Raw genomic sequence first — 22076 nt, 5'->3', positions numbered from 1 at the left:
CCTTCCTTGCTCATGCTGAGGCCAGGTCACTCTGGCCAGCAAGCCAGAAGTCCCCAGTGTTGTGCTCGCTCCTGGAGCTCCTCAGAGAATTCTGAGGGGCAAACCATTCCAAGTGAGGCTATGAAAAGGTCCGGAAGCGCCCTGGATTCCTCTCTGTGTGGGGACTCTTCAGGGAACTTGGCCCGCCACGTCTGAGCAAAATGTCCGTCTGCATGCGGGTCTTTCTACCCTCCATCCCTTCCTTCCTCCCTCCACCCCTCTGATCATTCAACAGACGTATAGTAATGTCTGTGGAGCGTTAGGCACCAGGAAAAACAAGAGGAACTCAGGGCCAGGTTCTGTCCTTACGGAGCATACAACCCAGCTAAACATGCCCCCACAGGGGCAAAGCCCTAAGAGAGGCACAGGCAGAGGGCACGACGGGTGGGCTATGTACGTGTTCTGCTAGAAGTAAATGCAGGGAAGTGAGAAAAAGAATTTCTAGAGGGGCTACCTTAGAGAGTAGAGTAAAGAAAGTCTTCTTGGAAGAGGTAGCATTTAAGCTGGGTCTCCAAAGATGGGGTGACACACTAGACATGGGGAGAAGGGGGCATTTCGGGGGTGGGGAGGGACAATGTGACAAGAAAGACCCAGAATGCTGAGGAGTCGAGGCATTCAACTCAGGAAGCAGTAGGAGGCAGGGCAGGGGTGACAATACAAGGAGGAACACTTAGTGCTTAGGATGGGCCCGGCCCGGCTCTCATCACAATTTCATCCCTGAATCCATGCAGCCGTCCTATGAGATCAGTCCTCTCCTGCCCCTGATTCTACAGGGGAATCAATGTACAGGGAAATGCCTGGCCCTGCTGCCTAGGGAGTGGAGCAAGCTCTTCAGTATTCAGGAAAGGAAGCTCAAACACAGAGAGAGTGACCCGACCAAGGTCTCACGGCTATTTGCAGGCGCCACAGGGCTCGAAGCCAGGTGAGCGGCGCTGGGTTGCAGGCACGTGGTTAGGTTTGCACCATAGCATGCCAAGCTGCTCTTCGGGCCTCATCTCCTGCTCTATCCGCCCACATTCAGCGTGGCCTGCTCAGGCCACAGTGAACGACTCACTGCTCCCCAGGCCCACGCACTCCCCCACCTCCCGCTCCTAAGCACCCCGTTTCCTCTGCCAGCAATGCTCTCCTGCACAGCTCCAGCTGTCCAACATCCTCTCCTCCTTCCCAGCCAGCCCCACGTTGCTCCTCTGGGAAGCCTTCCTTGCCCCTGGGCTGAGTGCATGGCCCCCCCCGGGACCTCACACCCTTCCTCCTCATACCTCAGTCACGGGTAGCTCTGGCCTCCCTCTGAGCTGTGAGGTCGGGGCTCTACCCCCAGCACCTCATGCGAGCTCCTCAGTCAACAGGAGTGCAGGGAAACCAGATCCTGCTGTGGTCAGGCTCCGGTGGCCTCCTCATTCTTACCCCGGCTCCCCACTGACCACGCTCCCACCCCACTGCCCCATTCTCTGCTCCCTGAATGAGCCAAGTTCTTCCCCAGCACAGGCCATCTGCATCTACTATTCCATCGACCCAGCCAGCTCCTTCTCATGCTTTGGGTCTCAGCTCAAATGTCACCTCCACCAAGAGGCCCTTCCTGACTGCCTTGGGGCGGTCACCACTAGTCCCATCACCCTGCTTATTTCCATCCTGGCTGTTTCCTACCACAGTCTCAGCTCAAGACTCCCTGAGTTTAAATCCCTGCTCGGTTACCTAAGTGCTGAGGGTCCTTGAGCAAGTCACCAGGCCTCTGCGTGCCCAGGTCTTCTGATTTATAAAATGAGAATGATAACAGTGCTTACGGCACAGAGCAGGTATAAGGATTGCATCAGTGCAAATAAGTGCTCAGAACGGTGTCTGGTATGTTCTAAGTCTGGCATACGTATGACACATGTGTTAGCTCTTAGTATGATGACTTGCCTACTTGCTCACTGCCTACCTCCCTCCTAGCACGGAAGGGTAGGCGCCTATCTGTCCTGTCAGCACTGTCTCCCCAGAGTCCACCGAAATCCCAGGCGCAGAATTCTATCTGTTGGATGGCTGGATGATGGCTGGATGGCTGGATGGCTGAAGCAAAGACATGATCAAACTGCGTGGGCCACCCCTCATCTCTCCACGCTCTTCTTCTCCCGTTCCAAACAACGGTTGACACTGGTGAGTGTCGCCTACCTCAGACCATGCACTCCCTGGCTGGCTGGTGTATGACGTTAGCCAGTTTAAAGAGTGAATCCTGGCCAGAAGCCCCAGCAAAGGCTTGTGTGTGGCGGGGGGGAAGCAATCTTGGTGGACAAGACCACGTCAGTGGGGGAGGAGGGCTTGGCAGCGAGTAGGTAAAGGCCCATCTGATTAGGGAACAGTGAGAGCAGGGCTCAGAGGCCCGAAGGTGCAAGATGCCTTTGGGGAAGGGTGGGTGGTTGGGAGGGGCTGAGGCACAGAGGGAGTGGCAGGGACAGCAGAGGACACTGGGCAGGCAGACTGGCTGGACGCTGGTGACAGAGTCAGGCTAGGACGTCACTGAAGGACTCCAAACATGCAGCGCAGATGTTGAGGCTACCTCACAGACACCCACCATGCAGGCCGTGCCAGCACAGGCCCGGGGGTCAGGCCAGGAGGTGGGGTGGCGGGGGGCTGGGCAACCAATCATCCAGGGAAGAGTCAGGGAGGCCTGAACTGGGCAACTTAGGAGCCACGTTGCACAAGCAACCATTCCTGCAAAAGACTGGTGGCCAAAGACAGTCCCCCAACCAAAGGTGAGACCCGGACCTTACCTGCACCAGATTCCAGCCTTGGAGGGACTCTGCAATGATGGACGTAACGGACGGACAGACTCCTCCAAACACCATCAAGTGGTTTGGCCCGTATTTTATTGCATCGTAGAAGGCTTTCAACCCTTTTGCATTATCACACTGGAGAGCAAGAGACAGAAAGAGAAGCCCGAATTAGAAACAGCTTTCCCCAGGGACAGGGGCCCAACGGTGGATTCACACAAACAAATTTCCTCATGGGAAACCTGCTGGGTTTCAGCTCCCCAACTTGGGAGGCCTCTAAGCCAGCCAGCAGCCCAGGCTACAAGCTCAGCAAGTGTGATGTTGGAACCCCCCCCCCCCCCCTGGCTCTCCTCCTGCTGAGCACCCTCCCAATCCAGGACCGCTGGCTTTCCAGCAGAGCACACAGAGGAAAGGGCCCCCCCATGCCCCACTCTGAGGTCTCCCCCCTTCCTGGAGTCATTTACATGTCAAAAGGGGACAAATCCACACCCATTAGAATGGCGATTATCAAAAAAGCACAAAATGGTAAGTGTTGGCGAGGATGTGGAGAAACTGGGATGCTGGCGCGTTGCTGGCGGGAACGTACGACGTGCAGCTGCCGGAAGAAACAGTACTATAAGAGCCTCAGGAAGTTCACCGGGATCGCTGCGCGACCCGGCATTCCACTGCCGAGTGGACAGTCCAAAGGACCAGGAGCAGGGACTCCAAGAGGTATCTGCACACCCATGTTCACCGCAGCACTATCCACGATAGCCCAAAGGGGAAAACAACCCAAATATGCATCAAGAGATGAAGGGATAAACAAAATGCGGCATATGCACCCAACGGAGTATTTTTCAGCCTTAAAAAGGAAGGAAATTCTGACACGTTCTACAACACAGATGAACCCTGATGACATTATGCTAAGTGAAACAAGCCAGATGCAAAAGGACAGTTATTGTAGGATTCCATTTAGATGAGGCCTCTAGAGGAGTCAGATTCATGGAGACAGAAAGCAGAATGGTGGCTGCTGGGGGGGCTGGGGGCGAGAGGAATGGGGAGTCAGTGTTTAATGGGTACAAAGTGTCAGTCTGGGAGGATGGAATCATTCCGGAGACCGATGGTGATGACGGCCGCACAGCCGTGTGAATGTACCTATATGCCACTCGTTTGTGCACTTAACAAATGGTTAAAATGGTAAATTTTATGTTTTGCATATTTTATCACAATAAAAAAAGAAGAAGAGGAGGAGGAAGAAGGGGAGGAAGAAAAGGAAGAGGGGGAGGAGGAGACTCTAGGGGGACGAATTCGCTCAGCAAACACCTGCCAGGCACTGCTGTGTTCGGTGCGGGGCTGGGTACTTAGTAACATACAAGTTGGACCGGGCCCCCTGCCCAGGCGCTCACATCCTGGAGCGGAGAACTGAGCCCTAAAACAGATCCCGGCGATGGGAATGGGTATGGAAATGAACAAGGACATACTGTCCTCAAATATCGGGAGTCAGTTAGGACTCACTTCCACCTGCACCCCCATCATTCAAGCCGTGTGGTCATCTCTTCCCTGTACAGAAGTACTGGCGCCTAGCCGGGCTTCTCCTTCCCCAGGGGCCCAGGTGAGCCTGCTCACCACCCAGCCGCCATCGGAGGGTGCTTTGTAAAACATAAACCGGTCCTTCTGACTGTCCTGCTTTCCCTGCGCTTAAAGTCCAACTCCTAGCAGAATGTAATTCTCAAAAGGTTAAAAACATACTTCTCATGAAAATCGATATTGGGTACGTGTCAACCTTTTATTTACTCATTAATAGGGGGATCTGCAGGATGACAAAGTGGATTCAAAAGGAAACTTGAGAGACCGGGATTTTTATAGTGAATGGAAAAATAAGAAATAAGGTAAGATTGCCAAATTAGATACAAAACTGGTTAATGTTCTATAAGGCAATAAAAATAACCTTTGGGAACAGAAAAGAAAATCACTACAGACTGGCACATCTTGTCAAGTTGTAGAGAACTGTAAGGTGCCTGGGGCTTAAATTCCCCCAATCAGATGACTCTCAGGCAGGGCAGCTAGAAAAGGCTCTAAGTGGTAGGCTAACTAGTTATATAATAACTATTTTGTATTATTTACAGGTTTGGTACCAGGGTCTGAACCTTCACTGTCATAATGGATACAAGAAGACACAAGGTGCAACCTGCCTCCCACTCTGACCTGAGTTCCCTCCACTCTCTCCCTTGCTCACCAAGCACAGCTCACCAGCCTCCTTTCTGCTCCTTGAAATGGAAAGCAATTTCCTTCCTGCCTCTGGGCCTTTGCACTTGCTGTTTTCTTTGCCAGGAACAATATTCACTTGGTTCTTGACATGGTTCACTCCTTCTCATCATCCAGGTCTCCGCATAGCTGTTACCTCCTCAGAGAAGTCATCACTGTCCCCCTGTACAAAATGTCCCCCACCCCCCAGTCACGCCCTAACATGCCACCTTATTTATCGTCCTAAGGCAGTTCTTAAAATTATCTGAAATCATCTTGTCTATTTCTTGTTGCCTGTAGACTGACCTCCCAACTAGAACGTAAGCCCCCGAAGGCAAAGATGTTTGTCACTGTTTTCACAGCCGTCTCCCCCAGAGCTCACCCAGGGGCCTCAGCAAGAATCTGTCGCATGCGTGAGGGAGCCCTCTGACAGTCTTCCTGTATCTGCCCTCTCTCCTCTCCTTCTATGTCCACATCTCTCTCCTTATTTTTGTCTTCCTCTCCACTCTGTGTCTTCCTCTTCCTTTCTGCTCTCTCTCCCTTCCCCTTAAGGGACCATAATGTGGGACCAGAGTGGGTTAGTACTTGCTGCTCCATCCTCATTGGAGAGACTAACCCACAGTGGGTGCCAACAGAGCTGGAAACACGAGTGTGAGTGGCGGCTGGCCTCAGAGAGCCCACTGTCCAGTGGTGAGACAGCGCAGAGGTGGCCACGTCACAGGGGGCACGGTGGTCGAGCGGGGAGAGGGGTGGGGCCAGGCTGTGGACACCCCCGGATGGTGGGAAAGGGCCCTGGGCGAAGGCTAAGGAGCCAAGTGAGGGTGTTGGATTGCAGCCTGCCGAGATTTGGGAAATAATGCCACTTTTAAATTTAAATTTAATTTAAAAAATGACCATACTAATTTTTTGCCAAGAGAGAGCGAGAAAACAAAAGGTGGGAAGGAAGCGGGGAGAGAAAGAAGAAAGATTAAGTTCTTATTGCTTCCTGGGGCCCTCTATTAATTGTCCCTGTCCTTGATTGAAAGCAACACTCTCCACCCTCCACAGAACACAGCAGATAGAACAGAGCAGGTCATGTTTTAATTGTTTCTACCATGATTTACTGAATCATTTCCCATTTTAATACATTCCTGTAATGATTTTAGCTTGTTTTCTAATCTGTTACTAATGACAATGATAATAAAGCACCACGAGATTTATAATCAAAGTTGCATTAAAATAATATTAGCAACAATGAACTTAGGAATACTTGCTTGCTTTGCAAACATTTCCCAGGCACCTAGTCTGGGCAAGATTCTGTAATGATGATGATGTCCTGCCTTCTCCCAAATACACAACTTCTGAATGTCAATTCAAGAACAGGAGACCATCTGACAACCAGTATTTGAGCTGGAAGAAACTTCTAATATCTGCAAAATGTTATTCTGACTCCATTTTCACCAGGCTGGGTGTGGAAGGCAGAATTTTGGCCCCCATGACCTGTGCCCCTTGATCTCTCATGAATATGTTATAGGCAAAACCTTTGCAGATATCATTAAGGTTTCTTATCAGCTGACCTTAAAGAATTATCCAGGTGATCCATGTAATCACACAAGCCCGGAAAAGCAGAGATCTTTCCTGCTGGTAGCGGGAGTGAAATCAGAGATTCCAAGCATAAGATACATTCAGTGTGCCTGTTAGCTTGAAGATGAAGGGCGCCACAGGTCAAGGAAATGGGGGCCTCAGTCCTACAATCAAAAAGACCTGGCTCTTCCCCAGGTGAGCCTCCAGTTAAGAACCCTGCCCAGCTGACACCTTGTGAAGTCCCTAGCAGAGGACCCAAAAGAATCACACAAGGCCCAGACTTCTGGTCCCTGGGCTGTGAGCCGATCGATGCGTGGTTGCGGCGTAAACCACAAAATCTGTGGTCATCTGTTACGGCAGCAACAGAAAACTCACACGGTGAAGTAAAATGAGAAAAGTAAGAATAATATAATGAGGTTTTCCTTAAAGTTAAGTGTATTCCCTTTTAAAAATTATCCTTAATTTATAAAGATACTTTTTGTATCTTTGTTTGATGGTTTGTATGATGTTAAAATGTTTTTCTGTTATAAAATTATAGATGATAGATGGGTTTTGTTTTTAATGTCCTGATATGACAAATAAAGTTTTTTTAAAGATTTTATTTATTTATTTGAGAGAGAGAGAGAGAGAGAGAGAGAGAGAGAGAGAGTGCATGAGCAGAGGGGGAGGGGCAGAGGGAGGAGCAGGCTGAGCAGGGAGCCCGATTCAGGTATACATCCCAGGACCCCGTGATCACGACCTGAGCTGAAGGCAGATGCTTAACTGACTGAGCCACCAGGAGTCCCCAAAATAAAGTGGTTTTTTTTTTTTAAACCTAAGTTTCTCTTCTAGGCCCCCCTCCCCGAAGCGCTCCTTTAGCTTCTACTGATGTGTGAAATCCAAACACGTGGGCATTGCTCGTCTAGCCAGCCCCATACCTTCATTTTCAGATGCACACTGAGGACTAGAGGAGGGAGGGGGTTTGTCACCGTCCTGTCAGGATTAGGGGAGGGATTTCACGACTCCCAGTTCAGAGCTTTCTCAATAGTCTGGAGAACTCAGCTCATCAGGCAAAGGGAATGTTAAAGCTAGCAGTGTTCTAGAAAGGACCATTTCCCCCAGGATAATGCTTCAAGCCCAAGCCTCCTCCTGATCAGCACTGTGGACCTGAGGCAGGATAAGCCACCTTCTGGGCACCAAGCACACTCCCTCGGCTCCCCTACAGAGAACACTTTGACAGTGACTACCAAATAAAAATCACATGGACATATCTGTCCCATTTTAGCTGCTATTCTCCCGTATCCTCATTTCTGGTACTGTATCTTCTTGCCTGGTACCAATAGTGGCCTAATTAGAGGGACTTTCCAGCTGACCAAAGCTGAGTCTTTGTGGCTGGACCAGCTTGGAGGTTGTCAAGCTCAGCCCCTCGGGGGCCTAGGACCTGGCAGAGATGTTCTAGAGCCAGCGAGGGGGCCTCTGGGCTCCTTGCCTTCGCTTCCACCAGTAGCTCTCCTTGTTTCTATTCTGTCTTCAGCATCAGGGTTCCATGTGATGCTTAATTTGAGAAGGGCATTCTATTGCTAGCAGCATAAAATGCCTGGAAACCAGGAAGGGGAGGACCCCAGAGGTCCCTTCCCGTGTATGATCTTTGTCTTTGGCCTAGGGAAGGGCAGCTGCGTGGCCCGCTGGCGAGTCTGGATGAGCCCGTCACTTGAGCACACTCCCTCAAAGTTAATCCACTGCACGTCAGTTTGCCCGATAATCAATTCACCAAATCACTGGGGGAATTTCTCTAAGTTTGAGTTTCCTGAGGGACTCCTCGCAGACATTTCACACCGCCATTTCATGAGGCTTCGTCCTTCCGGCTCCTGTGAAAGTCAATTTCACCTGTATTTCACACTTCAGTCCTTCCTAAAGGCTGCACTCAGAGCCGCTCCCCTAATGCCTGTTTATTACCGTCCTCTTCTTGCAGACTTCAGACCCGCCCCTGCAGGAACCAGGGAGATGCCAAAGCTTCTCTACTCCCCCCATTTAAGGTGTCTGTCAGACAGCTTTTAGTGAGCCAGTCACTGGGCAAAACTATCATTCTGAGAAAGTGTTTATGGCAAGTTGTCTTTGAGCGCTTTGGCTTTTGATGAATTGCTCTCAGAGCCCCTATCAGGGGGTTCTCGTGTCCTGGAAGAAAGCTATGGGCTTTATCATGTTCTCCGACTTCCCCACCTCTCCGACTGGAGCCCTCCCACCCGCTCACATTCTCATGCAGTGGTTCACAGCTTATCGATGGGCCACAGCCTCTGATCTGCAGTTCTGCAACCTGGACATGGGCCCTGGCACACAGTAGACCCTCAGGAACTGTTGCTTCCCCCGCCCCCGCTCCCCTTTCCTCTCCAGTATGTTTCCTCTTTGCCTTCCACCGACTCCACACCTACAGCAGTTCACGGTCACTGCCCCTAAACTCCCTGCCCCGAGAAATCATATAGGCTCTTAAAATTCAGCACCTATAAATGGGAATAGATCCAAAAGCCATGCAAACCCATTTTTTTTTTAAACGAAAAAGTAGAACTCTGGAATACATTCCATTTTTCATTTAAATCTCATTTTTAAAGAATTAAACTACTTTTTTTGACTTAGAAATTTCAAAAGCAAATGTTGCTGAGAGTTAAAATGTAAAAATGCCAAGGAAATGTCAGATTTAATAACGACCAATTTGAAACTGAGAATTACTCCGTACAGAATTTCAGACTTCAAGAAGAATCTGAACACTGATGTGTCCAACCTGCCCCAGATACAAAGCCATCCTCCATGCCCCCCACTCCAGGAGCAGCCGGCATCTGCTTACATCTCCCCAGAGGCAGGAGTCTCACTCCTTCACGGGGGAGCTAAGTTGTCCTTGGCCAGCTCGGCTTCTTATGAAGTCTTAAATATCACCCTCCTTTTGCATTTCTCTTTCAAGTTCTCATCCTAGAGCAAAGGTCAGCAAACTTTTTCTGTAAAGGGCCAGGCAGTAAATGTTTTAGGTTTTGGGGACCATATGGTGTCTGTTGCAACTCGTCAACCCCTTGTAGCCCGGAAGCAGCCACAGACAATACATAAATAAATGAACGTGGCTGCCCACCCCTGCTCGGGAGCATTTCAGAATGCGTATAGTCTTCCGTTCCCATGAGAGCCCTTCAGACACCTAAATTCAGGCAGCCTGACTTGACTGCAGAGGATGCTTTCAGGCCAAACGACCCTTCGCTCTTCTAATCATCCCCATAGGATATGGTGTCACACCCTTTCCATCTGTGGTCACCAGAGGCTTCAGAAGACAGACGTTTCTAGGATGCATCTCCCCCAAATACCCCCATCTGCCCCGCATAGAAAAGGGATGCTAGCTAACACGCGTTGTGAACCCACTATGTGTTCGGCACGGTACTAAGAACGTCACGTAAATTACCCTATTCATTATAATACTGTTATAAGGCAGGTATACTATTATTATTTCCACCCTTACAAAGAAGGAAATTGAGCTCCAGAGAAGTTATAATTTGTCCAAGGTCAATAAAGGGTAAGGAGTCCATCCCAGGCAATGTCACTTCAGAGCACCGTTTTATTTTAAATAAGAACGTTACTATGAAATATTTGTAGAAAAGAATATACCATATACATACAACTTACATAAAATATGAAAAATAGTAATACGAACCTATGGTATACCCAACACCCAGCTTGTGTGGAAGCCTCTGTGTGGCCACCCTGAGGACCCCCCTCCTTCACCCAGGGGGCACCCCTAGATTGAATTTATCCTTCCTTGCTTTTCTTTTTTAAGATTTTATTTATTTATTTGAGAGAGGGAGAACGCACAAGCAGGGGGAGAGGGAGAAGGAGAAGCAGGCTCCCCACTGAGCAGGGAGCCCGATGTGGGGATCAGTCCCAGGACCCTGGGATCATGACCTGAGCCGAAGGCAGACACTCAACCGACTGAGCCACCCAGGCGCCCCTTCCTTGCTTTTCTTTATTGTTTTATTACATGTCTATGTTTCCTAAACACTATATCATGTAATTTTACTTGTTTTTGAACGTATATACATGTAGAATCATGCTGTATATTTTGCCTGAAACGTGAACTGAAAACCTCTTTATGGCTTTGTGTTGTTGGTGAGATGTTTGTCGCTGAACATGGCAGTTCATTCATTTTCAGGGCTGTGTAGTATTCCAGAGCAGGAATATGCCATGGTTTATTTGTTCCTTGCCCCGCTGGTGGACACTTGGATTGTTACCAGTATTTTGTTTGGTTGCTGTTGTAAAGAAGACGGTTGAAAATTTCTGTATGTGTCCCCTGGCACAAACGTGCAGAGCTCCCCTAGCATCTAAACCTGGAAATGGAATCGTTAAATCACAGGATTTCCCACATTTTTCCAAAGTGGTTTTATCCATTGACTCTCCCACTCTCAGTGTTTGAGAGGACTCACTACTCCACATCCCTACCAACCTTAATTTTTGCCAATCTTGAACATATTGATGTCATTTCAATTTGTTCCTGATGATTAAAGAGGATAACCTATCTCTTCATATCTTTATATGTGTTTTGTTTCTTCTTTGGGACCAGTGACTTTGCCCATTTTTCTGTTGGTTGTATTTTCCTTATCCATTTGTTCAGAGCATGCCTAGACACAAGGCTAAATTGAACGAAATGATCACCTCCCGCATTCTGAGCACGGACTTCTATTAATGCAACCTTAGAATGCAGTCCTTGTAATTTGGCACCTACTTCACACAGACCTTACTATCAGAAAAAACTACTAAAGCATCACACATAATCTCTTGGTAACAAAACACCTATGAAACTTTCTTGGGGCGGGGGGTGGGGTGGAGAAAAAGACTACTTGATGAGAAATGCAGCCAACCATAACATGACTCAAAACACAGATCTCAGGAACGGAGGCTTGTGGTTAACACGGAGCAACTGTGAGTTCTGCACCCATCTCACACGAAACAACCGGCAAAGTGAAGAAAATAGCATAACATAAAACTCAGAAGGAGGAGGAGGGGAAAAGTTGTAGGAGTGCAGATTTCCTCTTCTTCCACAGGAAAACGTGGATGGATACCATCTAAAATTGACAACTGGAGTTTAAAAGCCAGGGCTCTAACCTCACTGCTTTTCATTGTCTTTTATTACCCTTGATATTTCAGAAAACAGGACTGTCTGTAGTGAAGGCAAAACCGTTTAATGTGCAGTAATTATATTTCCTTATTTTCTCCTGTGGCATTCAAAAAAATAAAATTTAACATCAGTTTTAAAGAGCATGTAATAATGATCTCATTTTATAAAATGATTTCTGTCCCTCTTTCTCCGTATAACATGTGCATAGCAACATGTCTGGAATGAGACTCATCTAATGTTAAAAATGGTGAGATTTTGAATGATTTTTTTCTTACTCTCTTCTTTGTACCTATTTATTTTACTCAAAAAATTTTTTAAATGCACATATTACTTTTATAAAGACAGGAGGTCATTTTTAAACCAGTAGGCTTCTCACACTCAGCCTGCTTTCGCAACCATGTTCAATCTTTCTCATTCTGTTCTTCTGGGGTTGACTTTCTGAGCTGAAGAACAGGACTTCACATTCCTTATCACGAAATCATGTTTAAAATTAGCCCAGCACCATGGCCAACTGAATTAAACACTACCTTGTTTTCCCATGGAAATTCATTCATTCAGACATTTTCTCAGCCCCTATTAAGTGCTAGGAGAAAACAAGTAGGTCCCTGCGACGCATAAAATTCTTCGAACAAAGCAGATAAGAAACATTTATTGACATACTAAGTTTGGAAACATTAGGAGTAATAGTAATAAGACAGCATCTATTTGTGCCGGGTACTATTCTCATGTCTTTATATATATATTAATGCACTTAATCCTCACAACAACCCTTATGTCCTTTTTTTATTCGTATTTTAATAGATGAAGCAATTGAGGGTCAGAGAGGTGAGTCATTTGCACCAAGTATCAACAGCAAGGAAGAGGCAGAGTCTGGATAGGGACGCCGAATCCCCGCTCCAGGGTGTCTGTGCTCTGGCTTTCTCCCTAGGCACGAAGCGACACTACATTCCGCAGTCTTCCTCACAATCACCTGTGACCACTGAGCTTTGCGCAATGGCAGGTGAGTGAGGTGATGTGCGCTCTGCCCGGGATTGGCCTATGAAGCCCCTCCACAGGTGTCCTGAGCTCTCTGTTCCATCCACAGTACGAGTAGGGAAGACTCCAAGGTCCGACAAGTTAGAAGTGGTGGAGCTCCCCCACCCCCAAATCCCTGTGGTCATCGTGGAAGGGCACTGCCACTTCAGGAGAAACTGCCAGAAGGATAGTCTCAAGAGCTGATAGCCTCTGGGAGCCATGCCCTTGGGATACGCCCCACTCCTGCCCCGCAACCCAACCCCTGGCTGAGCCTAGAGGTGGAACTGGGGCTCACCGTTTCTGGCCAGCACAAGTCTCGACAGCAGGCAAGCTTGGAGTCCCTGGTCTGGCTGGGACTTTCTCAGAGCCACAATGCTCCTTGGGCCTCTTTCTCCCCACCCTGCCTCCTCATTGCCCTGCTCTTCATGGGGGACCAGATCTGCCCCCGTCAGAAGACCTGTCCTGCCCTTCTCTGCTCCCTCCCCGCCGCCCCATACCTTTCCCAGGGCAGCTCTGACTCCATCTGTACCTTTCCCAGTGCACTTGCTCCCCAGAGGGCCCAACCAACATGCCCCTCTGACCTGCACTTGACTATGACACAAGCAAGAAACCACCTTAATACATGAAACCACTCTCATATAGGAGTGTCTATTACTGCAATTAGACAGCATCAACTAACCACTGGAAAAATTTTGAAATGTAAGAAATCAAAACACCTGGAAAACTATTAGAGAAAGGTGAAACTTTAAAGAGAGATAAAAAAATAAAAGATGATGGCAGGAAAAAGTAGAAAGAAAGCATGCTGTGCATTTAAAATATGTCCCCTATCGTGCAGGACACTGATGTCAAACCAGAATTGAGGAGACATAAGCAGCTACAGCTCAGATTTGTTGCACTGGGCTGTCTTAGTCCCCCCGCACCCCCCGTGCCCAGCAGAGGGCCTGGTTCCAAACAGGTGTTTAATACATACTGGCTGAGCGTACCATGCTGCGTGGTGGATGCAGCCCCCGTGGGTGGATACAGCCTGAAAGAAGAGTAGTCACATCCGAATCTCTGTCCCAAGAGCTTATTAACTCCAGCCATCTTGAGTTTTTCACACCCTTTCTTTGGGGTGATGGACAGACCATCTGCTTCTCAAAGCCTCCAGAGAGCCAGACTGTCCATCCTGGATACTGAGAAAACCTGGCATTTCTCTGTTCTCCCTGAAGTTGTCACTCTGCATTCTTGGTCAGCTGCAGACTGTGTTATTTGAGGATGATGGGGCCACAGCCCACGTCCCTCCTCTGCACGGGGAAAGCCATCTACCCAAACCAAAAAATGTTTTTCAGACTGGTGGATATAAACTGCATTTCTTGGTTAGCTCTCGTTAAGTGCCCCCGCACAGGCAGGTGTGACAGTCTTAAAAGTCAGGGTCATGAACACGAAGCACAGGCAGGCTGCCTGTTGGGAGCGGGGAGGGGGTGGTGGTGGTGCTCCTTCCCACAGGTTTGCACAAATATCACAACTTGTCAGCCCTTCCCCTGGGGGTGGGGCCCGGGTCACCTGCTGAAGAGGGACCGCATGCCGGTGGCGTGCCACCAAGCCATCTCTGCCCTCTCCGCCCCACATATGCCTCCACAATGCGCTTCTCCTCCTCGCCATTTGCTGAGGGAGGGCGGGAGGTGTGAGGGGTAAGACTTGGTCCCTGCCCTCAGGGACGTACAGTCCAGAGGAGGTGAGAGACACAGGAACCATTTGGTAAAATGTGGTGCGGGGCACAGCGGAGGTGTAGATCAGTCACGGAGCCTTTGCTCCCATAACACTCATGGGGGGCAATGAAGAGCCAGGGCCTGTGGTAGGTGCTGGGGCTCTCCCGGCCACCAGGGAGTGAGCAAGGAGACAGAAACAAAAAGCTGGGACGCAAGGCCAGATAAAAGTGGGAACCACGGTAGAGACACACGTCATGCAAAAAGGAAGGTATATTCAAGTCAGGCTGACGTATTCTGCCCAGACTTCGTGGAGGAGGTGCATTCAGGCTGAGCCCTGAAAGGTGTAGAAGAGACAGAGGTGACGGGGAGACGAAGCGGGCTGAGACTGAGCGTGAGCGAAGGCCCGGGATGGGGAAGTGCCAGGCACACAGGAGAAATGGGGCATTTGCTTCTGGGGCAGGAGCACGGGGCGCAGAAGGGATGGGTGGGGTGAGCCGGCGCCCTGGGGAAGCTTGGACACCAGGCAGGGCGTGCTTTCTTTCCTCTGGGCAGCAGGAAGCCCTGCAGAACTTCAACCAGGGAAGTGCAGAGATGGAAGCCGGCTTTACACCGATGCCTCTGGAGGCTGGTCTAGAGGAAGAGGCCATGGAAGTCGGGGAGAAAGGGGGTGGTGGCCATGGTCCAGATGTGAGGCCTGATGAGCAACTCGGCCCAGCAGACCTGGAAAAAACGAGTGCCCAGAGCAGAGCTCACTGGTCAGGCTGTTCTGAGGCTTGGGTATGACCAGCACATGACATCAACAGGACCCAGTCAAATGGGTCAATCTCAACGGCCTCCTTAACGGGACCCGGTGATGGGGAAGACCAAGGAGGAAAGAGAAGAAAGAAAGAATAAACCCAACTCTGTCAAGGACAGGTTTCAGTCCAGCACAGTGTGGGGCCAGGCCTGCCCCTGCCTCGCCCTGTGACCTCTTCTTCACAGACCTTCACTTACAAAAAAAAAGAGAAAGTCGAGTTAGCAGACTTATCAGTCGGGAGAGGTTAGCCTATGCTGTGGCAACAACCATGCCCAAATCTCAAAGCAATACCCCCAAATCTCAATGGGGCATTCCAGAAAAATTGATTTCTCTCTCCCTGAGGGGGGCTTGATGCATCACGGTAACTCAGGGGTCCAAACTGATGGAACCACCACCATCTAAATGCTGCTAGCTGCCAAAAGAGAGGGAAGAAGAAAATTCTCCAGACACTCAACCAGCAATTAAATGGAACTCATTGGCCGGACTTGACCCAATAAAGTCCCAGGGACCAAGTGCAACCTGGCCAGCAGGAGAGGGGACCTAGGTGTCAGGGAGCCTACAAATGACTGCCACAGTTCATCTCTCCGATTCCTTCATGCCCTAACAATCTGTGTTTTGGTTCATGCTCAAGGCCAGGTTTTGGTTCAACTTATATATTATCAAACTAACATTTCTTCAGCACTGACTTATATGCAAGGCACCATGCTAAATTCTTTACGTGCATGATCTCTTTCACCTTTCATAATGGGTCTCATTTAATATTTGCAATGACCCTATGGAAAGGATACCAACATTACCCCTCATTTAACAGAGGAGAAAATACAAGTTCCGGGAGCTTAACTGACAAGCTCGAGGTCACATGACTAGTTAAGTCCTGATCCTGGGACTCAAAACCAGGCCATAATGCTCTAAACCTTGCCTCTGCCTCTTACCATCCGAGCCGTCCAGAAATGGGGTAAAATGCCTGGGAAGACAGCGGGCTGCCTGTCACCGTGGGTGTTCAGGGAGAAGGCTGCAGGAGGAGGCTGTAGAAAGGATCATTTCACCGAGTAAAGGGCTAAGTTAGTAAAAGACGCTAATCCTGAAATTCCATGGGGAGAGACAAGGAGACAGGAAAAGTGGGATCAGTCTTGGGAAGAGCAAGTGGTTCTCTGGGTGGGAGCACTCCGTGGGCAGATGAAAGAAATGAGAGATGGATTGGAAGGGGGGGTTGAGCACCCACATACAGGGCTGCACCCTGTTCTGGAGGCCCCAGGGAGCTTTTGTTTTGGTTTGTTTTGTTTTAACCATTTTCATCATTTTTAAGTGTATAATTCAGTGGCATTAAGTGCACCCACAATGTGGTGTGACCATCATCAGTATCTATTTCCAGAATGTTTGCATCATGGCAAACAGAAAAGCTCCATACCTATTAAACCCAGGGGCGTTCTTAAAAGGGCTTAATCTGATAACGACATCACCAGAGCTGAGCCGGGAAGACATCCGTCCCGTCACCTGAAGGACGTGACTTGAAGGCAGAGAGGCTGGGCAAGGGGATGGCTCATGAGGCCAGCGTCGGGGTGCAGGCAGGAGACGGCAGGAGCAAAGGCTGGGTGGTTACGGGGCTGAGGGCAAGGGCAGACGCAGAAAGCACAGAAAGGGAAACCCCAGAGGGCCGGGCGAGTCCCAGCTTCTTCCAGGCCCCTGTGTACCCTGGGCCACCAGGAAGTGAGCTGGAGGAGCCAGGAAAGGATGTGGGGCCTTGAGGACACGGGCCAGAGCTGTCCCCCGGGCACCCCCAGAGGTCTGTGGCCTGACGCAGCTCCTGCCTGCCCTCAAACACTCACTGGACGCCCGCTCGGAGGTGAGCGGTGACTGCAGGTCTGGCGGGATCATCACCCCCTCGGCCCACAGCCACACTCATCACTCAGGAGACCCGTCCTCCGTCAGCAGCGGCTCAGCCGGAGTTAATTATGTGCCTCTCCTGTCCTCCAGCTGGGGACATGGCAGTCACTCCCCTGCCTGATGGATAGAGGCTGGGCCTCTGTCACGCACCACCGTGACCAGGGGACTCTACTCAGGGACTTTACGGCTCCTTCAGTCCTGTCACACACCCTTCCACCTCTGCTGCAGGCACCAGAGTTCCTTTCTGGAGGCGATTTCCCCAACGCCTCGACAGTCTGGGCCAGCTCCCCCAGCATCCCCGCCATGGCCACCTGACTCCACAGGCGCAGTGCTGACCTCACGTGGAAGTTGACTTCAGGGGTCCTACCTGCACAGGCAGCCTTGGGCCTAGCTGTGATCCCATCTCAACACTTTGTTCCCATACCCCAGCTTCTCCAAGTCTGAAGTCCTAACACGACTTCCCAGGTCTGCATCCCTAGTACTCGATCCTTACCTGTCCCCGCACCCCCATGGCTGAGATCCTGCTAAGTGGTCTCCAAGCCCACATGGCACTGCCCCTGCCCAGACTGCAGCGCCTGGGGCTGCCCCTGGACTCTGAAGGAGGTGAAGCTTCTCCCTGCCTAGACAGCATGCAAAGGGGTTTCAGTTGGAAGCCTAGCTGGAAAGACAGCCCAGAAAACAGGTAACACCCTGAGAAGGAAGCAGGGAGGCTCTGGGAGAAGGAATTCTTCTGAGGAACAGGACCAGGAGGAAGTACTGGGTGGGGGCTGGTGGGAGGCGCCAGAAAGGGGATTCATTTGAGCGGTGGGTCCCCAGGAAAGGCTCCTGTGGATGTTGGGGCAGCAGCTTGGGATCAGTGCATTTAGGAGTATGATCCACTCTGAGGAAGACCCTTTGCAAGACCCCCTGCCCAGGTGGCTGACAAAGCTCCAAGTACAGCAGGGCCAGGGGGCAGGTGCAGGCCCTCCGAGCACAGCCCATGCCAGCCTCGAGTGGGGAGCTCACACCCTGCACTGCCCTTCTTTGTGAAACAGGCAAGCAACGCCGAGAAGGCCTCACCCTTGAGCACTTACGGGGCTACATGGGGCGGAGCAGGGGGTGGGAAAGCATGCTACGAGTAGGGCTGCAGCATGGGGCTTGGAAGAGGCCACCAAACCCAGGACCAGGAATCAGAGTAGGTGTCCTGCAGGAGGAGGCCCTTCTGCTGAGTCTTGAAACACAAGGAGAAATTAGCCAGATGGAGAGGGTGGAGGAGGGTGGCCTGCAGTGAGAAGAGCGTTCACTCACTCGGTCTATGTGAATTTATTGAGCACCTACTATGTGTCAGGCACTGTGATAGGTGGCAGGGACAAAGCAGAGAACAAGAGCTCCACCCCTAGGGAGCTTCCATTCCAGCCATCCAGTCAGGGAAGGAGAGAATAAATAAGTAGGGTAAGTAAAATGTTAGTGAGCGTTCGATAGTGTAGCGATAAGTAAAATGTGCTGTATGATGAATGCTAAAAGGAAAAATGCACTGGGGGGACAGGTTGTGGGGGGGGGGTGGTGGGGAGGGAGTGAACTGGGTGCTCTATACTCCCTTTCAGCAATGACTGACACCCCAGTGAGAGCACGGGGAGTGTAGGGGAGGTGAGAGGGTGTGCAGGACGGGGGTGTCGCGGGAAGCATGGGAGGCCAGTGTGGGCTGGGGGGCGCAGCGGAGGGCAGACCCTGGAGAGCATCATGGGGAATTAGTCACAGTAATCTTAATTATCATTAAACCAGCACCACTGCTATCATTCCTAATGTACTACTGAAGGTCAAAGCAACTAAGAACCATAATAATTTGGGAAAAGTTCCCCTCCAACGCCAGAAGCATCCAAGCCTTGCCAATGAAAACAGCCACTCAGAATCTGAGCACCTGGCGGATGGAGAACCCTCTAGACGGTCTCACCCCAGGCTAGGGTGACCTGCCAGGGGCAGAACAGCACAGGAGGTGATGGAAACATGGACAGGAAAACCGTTGAGCTGGAGGAAGGGTCTTCGAGCCCTGGACCCGGGGCCCAGGGTACCAAAAGCAGTGCGTCTGCCAAACAAGGGGCCCCGGCCCGGTCCCCATCTTCTCCTGCCAACTTCTGGCTACTGCCTGCTGGGCAGGTCTCTACCCTCCTGAGCTTCTCCTAAAACAGGTCTAATGAGTCTCCCTCCCTCACAGGGCAGAGGGCAGGTCAGGCTAGATGGGGATAACGCATTCAGGGGCCCTGGAAGTACGTGCATGTTGAAGGGCCCTTGTTATCATTCATATCCCAATCCGAGGGCAGAGGCTGTCCTGGGACTGGAGCCTTGGGCTCCTACTTGTTTGCTGTTTGCTGGGTGACCTTGGACTGGGCCCCTCCTGTCTCTGGGCTTCAGGATCCTGGTCCTGGAACAGCCTCTAGGATCGCCAGGCTCCAGGGTTCTGGGAGGTCTCTTACAGGTGATAGCCTGGCATCTCCGGAGTGGGTCCTGCCAGAACCACCCCCCAAAACTGGGCCCAGTTCTAACCACGAGAGGACCTCCACCCAACCCAGACACAGGGTAAAAATAAGGCTGCCTATGGCCTCCACACCGCCCCCTCCCCGGGACGCTGCTCCTTAAATACCCGTCATGGCTTCCTGGGCCCTTTCCCAGGTGGAGGACAGAGAAAAACTACCTTCATAAATCCTGCAAACAAAATAGGAGGATTTTTCAGGGTTTATTCATTTTCACGCAGAAAAAAATATGATTATTTTTTTCCCTGAGTAGCAACCTTGCTGTGAAATTCTTACTTTGTTTTCCTTTTAGGTTTAACAGATCCTTCCTGAGCCTTAAAAAAATTATTTGAATGCCGTTCTTCAGATTAAAAAAAAAAAGCAAGCAGGAAGTGAAATGAGACGGATAAAAAAGGATAAATATTGCATGATTCACTTAGATGAGGGACCTAGAGGAGTCAAATTCATGCAGACAGAAAGTAAAGTGGTGTCTCCCAGGGGCTGGGAGAGGGGCACGGGGGAGTTGGTGTTTAATAGGTATAGAGTTTCAGTTTGGGAAGATGAAGAGTTCTGGATATGGATGCTGGTGATGATCTCACAACAGCGTGAACGTACTTCATGCCGCTGAAGTACACACTTCAAAATGGCTCAAATGGTAAATTCCATGTTATGTATATTTTGCCACAATTTGAAATAAACAAGCGGGAAGGTGATCACTGCCTCCGCAGGACAGGTTTCGTTGGCCTCTCCCTGGACCTCAGTTTTCTAATCTTAACATGGGAGAGAAATCCATCCCCCCTTCCTCCCTGAGCCTAGGTATGGAAAGAGAACGTGTGCCTTTGTTCTCTGCCAGGCCAGGAAAGTGGTTTTCGAACGGTACTGTATGAAGAAACTAAAGAGAAATAAAAATGGAACTCCATAGCAAATACACAGACGCACGAAAGGGCCCCATTTGTGGAGGGCAGGTTGGTGTGCAGTCGGCAGGCTCCTCGCCCAGCTACTGTCTGCCCTGTTTGTGAGGAGACTAGAGCGGAGAGGAGGAAGGTGCCGAGGGCATGTGACTGAGCGAATTGGGGCACACTCTCTTGCCCCAGACACCATGCCCCGCTGCCCCGACAACAGACCCCAACTCCTTGGACCGCATGTGACTTCTGCACAACAGACATTCCACCTCCTCTGTGCCTGGCCAAGCCCACACATCTTGCTTCATTCTGGAAGCCTCCGCTGGGTGAAATGCCCTTTCCATGGGTTAACCCAGCACCCTCCGGAATGGAATGGCCCAGGGCAAGCCCCCGAGTGTGGCTCCCTAAGGACAGTGCTGTATCTTGCTCCTCTGTAGCAGAATGGTCTAGGGTCCTTACTCGGGAGCCAGATGGTTGGTTTCAAATCTCCCACTTCCTAGCCCACTGACCTCGAGCTGATTCTAGTCAGTTTACTCTGCTCAGGACCCCCACTGTCCCCGGCATGCAAGGGCCACCTTGCTGTTTGCTGGCCACCCAAGCGGGGGGATGAAATGAGTCATGGCAGCCTTGAGGGTGGATACGGGCCTAGGAGTTCTTCTCTGGGGCTTCACATTCTACAACAATGGAGACCCCAGGACAGTCTCCACCCTGTCTGGCCCTTCCTGAGGCAGTGAGAGTGAGATATCCTCATGAGTCCCTCACCTGTACTTCTCTAAAAGCCTGGGCCGGCGCAGCTCTGCCGTGGAGGGAGCAAGTTGTATGGTCAGGACAGGTACCCTATGGGAGCCCGCCCCTCACTATTTTAGGCCGATCTGTTGGCATGAAAACCAGGCTTCCCGACCCTGCCACGCAGCCTCCACCCTCGGGTCTGCATTGTGCCAGGTACATCCTTTACCAGCTGCCTCCCAGGTTGGAGATGATGGGTCTCCGTCGAGACCCTTCCCTGGAATAGCAGCAGACAGGGACGTCAGGCCAGGCACCCCGGTGTGGTGGGCACAGGAAGTGGCAGCTTTGCTCTTCAAAGCCCAAAAGTGGAGCATAAACAGGCACAGAGGAAGGGGTGACCCCCACCTCAGAGCTTTCCAGGAAACCTGGGGCTGACTCGCCTTCCCCAAGCAGCTGCTGAAGAGGGCCCACCCCCATGCCGTGCTCAGTCTCCCGATACTCCTATTTTAGGAGATGTCAGGCCAGGAAGGGCTCACAGAGGTCATCTGGGCCCAGCGATGCACTGCACTTTTGGGGAATCGAAGGCGCGCGGCTTATTTGAAATCACACAGAATCCCCGACAGGAGTCCCCACGCCCCATCAAGACCCCATTCATGCTGCTCTCAAGTTGGTGAAAGAATGTGCTGGATTTTCCTGCATCACAACAGAGCACACAGAATTTTATTTTTAAACCAGCAACTTTGTGACCACAAACACCAGGCCAGGGACAACCCACAGGGACTGAGTGTCCACTAGGGGTGACAATGACAACAGAAATCATCATAATGATAGCTCTCACCTCCCGAGGCTCACTGTGTGCCGGGCAAAACCCTCAACTCTTCACAAA

General features: G+C 50.7%; 1 protein-coding gene across 1 annotated transcript in view; it reads right to left on the bottom strand.

Moving 5' to 3' along the window:
* GABBR2 (gamma-aminobutyric acid type B receptor subunit 2) overlaps positions 1-22076 on the bottom strand; it is a 342515-nt gene that overhangs the window by 232008 nt on the left and 88431 nt on the right. Inside the window, exon 2 of the mRNA XM_025888598.2 lies at positions 2787-2924. Within this exon, the coding sequence (XP_025744383.1) occupies positions 2787-2924 (138 nt within the window). The remainder of the gene's footprint in view (positions 1-2786; positions 2925-22076) is intronic.

This window comes from Callorhinus ursinus, unplaced genomic scaffold (genome assembly GCF_003265705.2).
Source record: "Callorhinus ursinus isolate GAN/ISIS: 27379988/994484 unplaced genomic scaffold, GSC_fseal_2.0 scaffold24, whole genome shotgun sequence".
NCBI classification, from domain to species: Eukaryota; Metazoa; Chordata; class Mammalia; order Carnivora; family Otariidae; genus Callorhinus; species Callorhinus ursinus.
Note: the sequence above shows the minus strand (reverse complement) of the source record. Positions and strands in the feature narration are given on the sequence as shown.